Consider the following 8,540-nt stretch of genomic DNA (forward strand, 5'->3'; position numbering starts at 1 on the left):
CAACAAAATCCTCTCTATTTTCAATAGGGAGTTGATCATATAAATACCAACTCATTTTCTACCCTCAAACAAGGTCCAAACTTCCCTAATTCAAGATTAGGGAAGGAAAAGCAAACAAGAATGGCTAGCAACCGTGTAGTCTTTGCTTGCCTCCTCATATGCCTCGTGGTGGCAGTGGTGTCTATCCAGCTGTGTGAAGCTAGAAGTCTTGACGACTGCATGCCACAATGTTTAGATCAATATCCAGGGGCAACTGATGCAGAATGTCATCGTGCTTGTATCAAGGGTTGTGAAGGTATTGCAGCCATTCGGACCTGAGCTCAACATGGAAGAAATGTAATTCTCTCCTTCAATTTTTTTGGAGTAGAGGCCTTTCTACTGAAATGTATTCACTCTGTTCAATAAAAATCCTTGTTGAGCTTTCTTAACATGTTTCAATAACCCAAACCTTGTCCATGTCGAAACCTATTGAATCAGTGTTACTGAATGCAATCACATGAGAAAATGAAACTATTTACCCATTTCAGTAAATGTACTGCTTCATTAACAAAAGTGTAATACAACCAAACGTGCACAGGCAACAAGATATTACAAGAGACCCTCGTCTCTCTAAAAGACTAAACTACAATGGCAGAAAAACTATAAAATATGAGGATTCGCGACCCCTTTCAGTCCTCTTGGAGTTCCTCCTCTTCATCCTCGTATTCTCCTTCCTCGTCTGCAGTCGCATCCTGGTACTGCTGGTATTCGGAGACTAGATCATTCATGTTGCTCTCAGCTTCAGTGAACTCCATCTCGTCCATTCCCTCTCCTGTATACCAGTGCAAGAAAGCCTTTCTCCTGAACATGGCAGTGAACTGCTCGCTCACCCTCCTGAACATCTCCTGGATGGAAGTCGAATTCCCAATGAAAGTTGATGCCATTTTAAGTCCGGTAGGAGGGATATCACACACAGTGGACTTCACATTGTTGGGAATCCACTCCACAAAGTAGGAGGAATTTTTATTCTGGACATTGATCATCTGCTCATCCACCTCCTTGGTGCTCATCTTACCCCTGAACATAGCAGAAGCAGTGAGGTACCTACCATGGCGTGGGTCTGCTGCACACATCATATTCTTTGCGTCCCACATCTGTTGGGTGAGTTCAGGAACAGTGAGGACTCTGTACTGTTGGGAGCCACGGGAGGTAAGTGGAGCAAATCCCACCATGAAGAAGTGGAGACGAGGGAAGGGAATGAGGTTCACGGCAAGCTTTCGCAGGTCAGAGTTCAGCTGACCCGGGAAGCGCAAGCAGCAGGTCACACCACTCATGGTCGCTGATATCAAGTGATTCAAGTCCCCGACTGTCGAAGGAAAAAAAGCGTATTTAGGGAACTGGATTATAACAGTCACAAAAAAATTAAAAAGCAAAACGATTAATGCATTTACAAAGCGAAGTTCAGGGAAAGTTCGAATTGATTGACACTGAATTACTTTAAAGAACACCGACTGATCTTTCGCAGAGGAAACAGATATAAGCCCAGACAAACAGAAAAATATAATGGTTCACCAGATTGGGCATAAAATACACTAAAGATTTCAATCCTGACGTGACCACCAACGAGCGAACAGGGTAATTTATTTCCAACAGAACAATAACCAATAAAATTTAGAAAAATAAATAAATAATTAAATCCATTTGACCGAAAGCTGTACATGATACCCAGTTTTCGTAAGCGCCCTTTCAGTTCTACCACGAAAACCCCGAATAAATAGCAGAAAAAAAGATCATCCAGAACCCCCCAACCGAAGTTAATGGCATTCACTAAACCAGGAAAGAAAAAATCTTTAAAAACGGTACAGACATCTTAAAAATCGTGACAGCGAAAGTGAGACAGGCAAAAAGTAATATTTTGACTACCAAATCCGAGGAAGAGGAGGAACACAGATAGCTTACAGCTGGGGGTGGTGAGCTTGAGGGTGCGGAAGCAAATATCGTAGAGAGCCTCATTGTCCAAGACCATGCACTCGTCAGCGTTTTCAACTAGCTGGTGAACAGAGAGAGTGGCGTTGTAGGGCTCGACAACGGTATCGGAGACCTTGGGAGAGGGGAAGACGGAAAAAGTTAACATCATGCGGTCAGGGTACTCTTCTCTAATCTTAGAAATTAGGAGAGTGCCCATGCCGGATCCAGTACCTCCTCCCAGCGAATGGCAGACCTGAAACCCTGAAATAGAGAATTGACAAAGACATCCAGAACATCAGAAACAGCAAATTAAACTTGAAAGATGAAGAAATCAATGATAAGCCAACAGTGCAAACAAAATGGCGATTTAATAGTTTGGACCTATAAGAACAACACAGTTGATTTGAAAAGAAAAAAAATTATGTTTGTCAAAATTAAAGAAATGGAGAAATAAAAATAAACAAAGAACTAGGTTTTCCACAGATGACAAAATGAAGGTCAAATGAAGCAAGAAGAGAATCAAAAGAAACAAAATAAGAAGAAACTGGTAAATCACGAGCCGGAAAAGCAAAAGGTGCAAAACCAAGCTCTAAATCGAACACTTAGTATGCAGTCCACAGTAACAAAGAAATGAGACTAGAAAAAGAAAAATCAAAATATAAGTAATAAGATCATTAAGGGGAAAAAAAAGGGAACGGACAAGACAACCGAATGTACAAGCAATAGAAAGGATGTCACGGAAACCAGATAGCTACTAAAAAAAAGTCTACCTTGCAAACAATCGCAATTCTCAGCCTCCTTTCTAACCACATCAAGAACGGAATCAATCAGCTCAGCACCCTCGGTGTAGTGCCCCTTGGCCCAGTTATTACCAGCCCCTGATTGCCCAAATACAAAGTTATCCGGCCGGAAAATCTGCCCGTACGGCCCAGATCTGACACTATCCATCGTCCCCGGCTCAAGATCCATGAGCACGGCCCTGGGAACAAAACGCCCGCAGCTCGCCTCGTTGTAGTAGACATTGATCCGCTCAAGCTGCAACTCAGAGTCGCCCTGGTACCGACCGGTCGTGTCGATGCCGTGCTCGGTACAGACCACCTCCCAGAACTTGGCTCCTATCTGGTTCCCACACTGGCCACCCTGGATGTGCAAGATTTCTCTCATTTTCAGGGCGAAAAAGAGGGTTTGTCCGGAGAAGGAAGAAATGGGTGAAATGGGGAGGAGGGGTGAGAAGAGAGAGAGTACTTGAAGGGAAAAGAGTAACGACTCGAAGTCGTCATCAGAGAGCCATGGAACTTCTACGGCGTCACTGACGGCCGTTAATTTACGGTGGGAATTTGAAATTTTAAATTCGAAACTCGAAACGCGTGAGTTCTGGTTTCTACGTTGGAAGACAGAGGGGCGGTCAGCCGGTCACTATCCCTTAATTAAATAAATAATCAAGTATCACGGATTACCCTAATCTATAATGATCCGATTCCTGGTGAGAGAAAGCGATTCAGTCCGAGTCTCTCCCAACGACTTGACTCACCGATTTACTTAAATTACGGGATGATTCAATAAGTCGAAATTACAATTGCATTCCCTTGCAAGCAGAAGGGGAATAGGGTAGCCCTCCCCTAACTTTAAAAAGTCCCCCCAGCTCACGAGTCTTTAATCCGATCCGATTCACCTAAAGTATGGGGTTATTCAACAAGACGAAAAACCATTTTTGGGAATAATTTTACTTTCCTCTGTAAAATACCTTTGCAAGGGAAATAGGGTGCCCCCTCCCCTAACTTGAGGAAGTCCCCTTGCTAGTCAACCTCTTCAAGTTGACGACTGTGACCCCATTTAAAAAAATATATTTTTTAATCATTATCATAATAAAGCCACTTTTTTGAAAATTCGGATTGACCCAGCTGGAGTGGTCTACCCGGGTTTGGCATGAACCGGTTCGGTTCAAGTCCATTTCACCGTACTTCACATAATTATACTGTTTTCTTAAAAAGAAGGAAGTTTCAACATTAGAAAAGACAAATAACCGAACACGCAAGCAACAGGATATTGCACCAAACCCCGTCACTCTAACGCAGACTCACAACCTTCCCTCCCCCCTTCTTAGTGCTCCTCCTCAAGCTCCTCCTCTTCATCCTCGTATTCTCCTTCCTCGTCTGCAGTCGCATCCTGGTACTGCTGGTACTCGGAGACCAGATCATTCATGTTGCTCTCAGCTTCAGTGAACTCCATCTCGTCCATTCCCTCCCCTGTGTACCAGTGCAAGAAAGCCTTCCTCCTGAACATGGCAGTGAACTGCTCGCTCACCCTCCTGAACATCTCCTGAATGGAAGTCGAGTTACCGATGAAAGTCGAGGCCATCTTCAACCCCGTCGGGGGAATGTCACACACAGTCGACTTCACGTTGTTCGGGATCCATTCCACGAAGTAAGAAGAGTTCTTGTTCTGGACATTGATCATCTGCTCGTCCACCTCCTTGGTGCTCATCTTGCCTCTGAACATGGCTGATGCGGTGAGGTACCTGCCGTGGCGTGGGTCTGCTGCGCACATCATGTTCTTTGAGTCCCACATTTGCTGGGTGAGTTCGGGGACGGTGAGGGCGCTGTACTGCTGGGAGCCGCGGGAGGTGAGTGGGGCGAATCCCACCATGAAGAAGTGGAGGCGAGGGAAGGGAATGAGGTTCACGGCAAGCTTGCGCAGGTCGGAGTTCAGCTGGCCAGGGAAGCGCAGGCAGCATGTCACACCACTCATGGTCGCTGATATCAAGTGGTTCAAGTCTCCAACTGTTAAACAAAAATAGCATATTTAGGGAATTCGTTTCTGATACTGACTAACAAATAAAATTAAACACATTTCATCAAGGAAATCAAGGACTAGGGTAAAAAAAAAATTATATACACCATGATCGTAATCACAGACTTATCGCCATGCCTGATGGGTTCTTGAAAGCTTTCAAATCATAGATCAAGAAAAACACCCAAGAACACCATTATAAATACAGTACTCCGATTACTTTCTTGTATACCCATTGAGCTTTTGCAGTGAAAACTGAAATAGCAGCCTTTTCCGTTCTACCACCATGTACCCGATCAAATTGCAGAAAAAACAGATGAATACGGCAGCAATGAAGATCGTTATGAGCCCCCACCCACATTAATTACAATTACTAAACCGGAAGGGAAAGTCTTCAAAAACAGCAACCAAATCTACGAAATCGTTACAGCGAAAGTGAGGCAGGAAAATAGGCGTTTCTCGAATAGTAAACCCTAGGATGAGGGGAGAAGAGATGGCTTACAGCTGGGCGTGGTGAGCTTGAGGGTACGGAAGCAAATATCGTAAAGAGCCTCGTTGTCCAAGACCATACACTCGTCGGCATTCTCAACCAGCTGGTGGACAGAAAGAGTAGCATTGTAGGGCTCAACGACGGTGTCGGAGACCTTGGGAGAGGGGAAAACGGAGAAAGTTAGCATCATGCGGTCAGGGTACTCTTCCCTAATCTTTGAAATGAGAAGAGTTCCCATGCCGGATCCGGTACCTCCTCCCAGCGAATGGCAGACCTGAAACCCTGAAAGAGAAAACATGGAAAAGAAATCCAGAATATTAGAAGACAATCGATCAAATATAATCAGAAAGGGCGAAAATCAGGGAAATACTGAGTAAATAAAATGACGATTAAAGAGTTTGGATTAAAAATAATTGAAACACTGGCTGATTTGGTAAAGGTTATTTGTAAGAAATAAAAAACAGAGTAACAAGAGAAATTCAAATTCCAAATGAACAAGACGAGAAGCATAAGAAATCAAAGATCGAAAAACAGGTATTAAATAACAACCCGGAAAAAGAAAAAAATTGTGAAAGAACCTTAAAATCGGAAACACTGCATTTATGTCACTGTAACAAAGAAATGAGGGAAAAAAGAGAAAATGAAAATAGAAGTAATAGGGACACGGAAACAACAACAATGAAAGGGAAAAATCAGAAAAAATGTACGAGCAATAGAGAAAATGTAAATCAAACAGCTATAATAGTCAAGCATACCCTGCAAGCAATCGCAGTTCTCGGCCTCCTTTCTAACGACATCAAGGACGGAATCAATCAGCTCAGCACCCTCGGTGTAGTGCCCCTTGGCCCAGTTATTACCTGCACCGGACTGTCCAAAGACAAAGTTATCCGGTCGGAAAATCTGCCCGTACGGCCCAGATCTGACGCTGTCCATAGTCCCCGGCTCGAGATCCATGAGCACCGCCCTAGGAACAAACCGTCCACAGCTCGCCTCATTGTAGTAGACATTGATCCGCTCGAGCTGCAACTCAGAGTCACCTTCGTACCGTCCGGTGGTGTCGATGCCGTGCTCTGCGCAGACCACCTCCCAGAACTTGGCTCCGATCTGGTTCCCGCACTGACCGCCCTGAATGTGGAGAATTTCTCTCATTTTCGATGAGATTGGAGTGAAATTGGGGCGGTTAGGGAATTCGGTGGAGACGGTCTAGGTCTCGAAAAGGAGATGGAGTACGAAGGGAGGAGAAAAAACTCGGAGGAGAGGGAATTAGGTCGGGTAATGAAATGGGAGAGTATTTATAGGAGAGGCGTAACGACTCCGAAATTCGAAGCGAGTTTGAAATTCGAATTTCGAAACTCGGGACGCGTCGCTCCTATACCCGAAATCAGTAACCCTAACGTTCGACTACTAAAAATCAGCGATAAACTTAGTATGAGACGCCCGAAAGAAGCATCCGAAGACGGGAAACTGTTTTCTTTTCAGGAAATGACTTTCCCCATAATACACGTTTTATAAAAAAATAAAAAAATTCTGTCACTAAAATCCAGATATACCAAATGGTAGTTAGGTATACCACACGAAATCATAGATTCGCGACAAGCTACCTACGACTCGGGCGGTTGAGTCGACTCGTTTATTCAAAGGGTTATTGCTTATTGGTTCATGTGGGAAAATTGCCTTTGCAGAGAGTGAGTGCATGATTAGGAGGTCCCGTGTAACGTGATCCGCACTCATGGGCCCCTCCTTGCTTCTTCTTTGGTCGGTTTTGTTGGTCAAGTCGTTTGAGGCCAGATATACCCATCAAAACAACCTCCTAATAAAGACAAGTAATCGCAATTTGACTTTTAATTTTTAGAATATTATATTGTTAAAAAATAAAATAAAATAAATTTTATATAGTAAAAATAAATTTAATTAAATTAATTCAATAATTAGGGTCTATAATTTTATTTTAAAAAAATATAAATTTGTTTGGTTTTACATTAATTACTTATTTTTAAAATAAATTCCACAATTAAAAAAACCTTTTTATTTGCATTAAAAAAATTTATTTGTGAATCAATATTTTATTTGTTGCTAATAAAAATATAAAAATGAAATTAATGACATAATACCCTAAATAAAACATTCCTAGAGCCCTAGCCCATGAATTTTTTTTATTTCATATAGGTATTTTTATCCCCAGTAAATAATTTGTGATAATTTACTAACAAATTATTGGATGAAATTTAGTGAAAAAAAAAATTGGGGTCCAAAATGGTTGTATTTTTCTCTAATTTATGTATTATATTTAGTTTTTTAATATTAATAAATCAATTTTTAAAAGGAAAACATAAAATAAATAGGTCTATTTTGTGGAAAATAATCCAAAACCCCTATCATTTATTATAAAATATTTTTTTCTTCAAAATTTCACAAATCCTTTTTGTGTGTAAATTCTATTTTTTCACAACGTAATGAAACCAATATGTGTTAACACATGCATCGTTACATGCACTAACCTCCTTTCGCCGTCTAAAAAATTGAAAGAGCTCAAATCACCATTATAATCTAGTTTTTTAATAAATCATTTGAAAATTAAGAAAATAGTAACACCGACTTAAAAAGAAGATGACCCATGAATTATTTGTAGGTGAGAGAGCCACAAATGATGAGACCCTCTTCAAGGCATGTTGTCTTAGTTGTCTTTGGAGTGTAACTTTTGTACCAATCTCTACATGCTTCCAAAATAAGAATGTGTGAGGATGCAACACTCAACACTCTTAAGGTTTGTTTGGCAAAACAAATGGAAAGCAATTTGAGGACCACATGCCTTGGAAGTCTGAAAAGGTAGTTTTTTTTTTTTTTTTTTTTTTGTGAAAAGTAGGGTTTGTCTTCCATGACCATGATTGTGCACCTTCATACCACTTATAACCGATTTTGTAGGACCATGGTCCCTTGGTCTTGAAGCATAAATGTGTTTGTGGGGTTTGCAAGGTTTGAGTTGGTTTTTAAAGTTTAGTGCATCAACTTGTATTATCATCTATAGTGGTTCTATTTTCCGATTTAATCCTTTGTTTGCAATTTAATCTTGCTCTTAATACTCTGAAAATATTTTCTATATAATAAGTTTGAATAATTTTCATGAGCACAATGAATAAGCTGAATAATATAATAAACTTTGATAGTTGACTCATTATCATCAAAGCTAGGAGTTATGTCACACCATGGGACCCTTTTCCTTTTTGAAAAGAGGAATAATAAGAACTCTTAACTTAGGAACATAGCACATTCCACAAATCATATCAAAATTAACTTTTCACATTGCATTAATAGG

The 8,540-nt window shown here is 41.1% G+C and overlaps 2 protein-coding genes across 2 annotated transcripts; both read right to left on the reverse strand.

Moving 5' to 3' along the window:
• Window positions 1–497: 497 nt before the first annotated feature.
• On the reverse strand, window positions 498–3,189 carry LOC137943965 (tubulin beta-2 chain-like). The gene is made up of 3 exons (XM_068789419.1): window positions 2,718–3,189; window positions 1,939–2,208; window positions 498–1,345 (listed from the first exon to the last, which is right to left on the reverse strand). The coding sequence occupies exons 1-3, from the start codon at window positions 3,109–3,111 to the stop codon at window positions 669–671; spliced, it is 1,341 nt and encodes a 446-aa protein (XP_068645520.1). The 5' UTR covers window positions 3,112–3,189; the 3' UTR covers window positions 498–668.
• A 719-nt stretch (window positions 3,190–3,908) lies between these two features.
• On the reverse strand, window positions 3,909–6,499 carry LOC137943966 (tubulin beta-2 chain-like). Its single transcript, XM_068789420.1, has 3 exons — window positions 5,983–6,499; window positions 5,240–5,509; window positions 3,909–4,727 (listed from the first exon to the last, which is right to left on the reverse strand). The coding sequence occupies exons 1-3, from the start codon at window positions 6,374–6,376 to the stop codon at window positions 4,048–4,050; spliced, it is 1,344 nt and encodes a 447-aa protein (XP_068645521.1). The 5' UTR covers window positions 6,377–6,499; the 3' UTR covers window positions 3,909–4,047.
• Between the last annotated feature and the right edge of the window lie 2,041 nt (window positions 6,500–8,540).

This window comes from Aristolochia californica, unplaced genomic scaffold, assembly GCF_029961685.1.
Source record: "Aristolochia californica isolate CCGP_79_NKW_82.1479 unplaced genomic scaffold, dmAriCali1.0.hap1 SCAF_11, whole genome shotgun sequence".
In the NCBI taxonomy this organism is placed as follows: domain Eukaryota; kingdom Viridiplantae; phylum Streptophyta; class Magnoliopsida; order Piperales; family Aristolochiaceae; genus Aristolochia; species Aristolochia californica.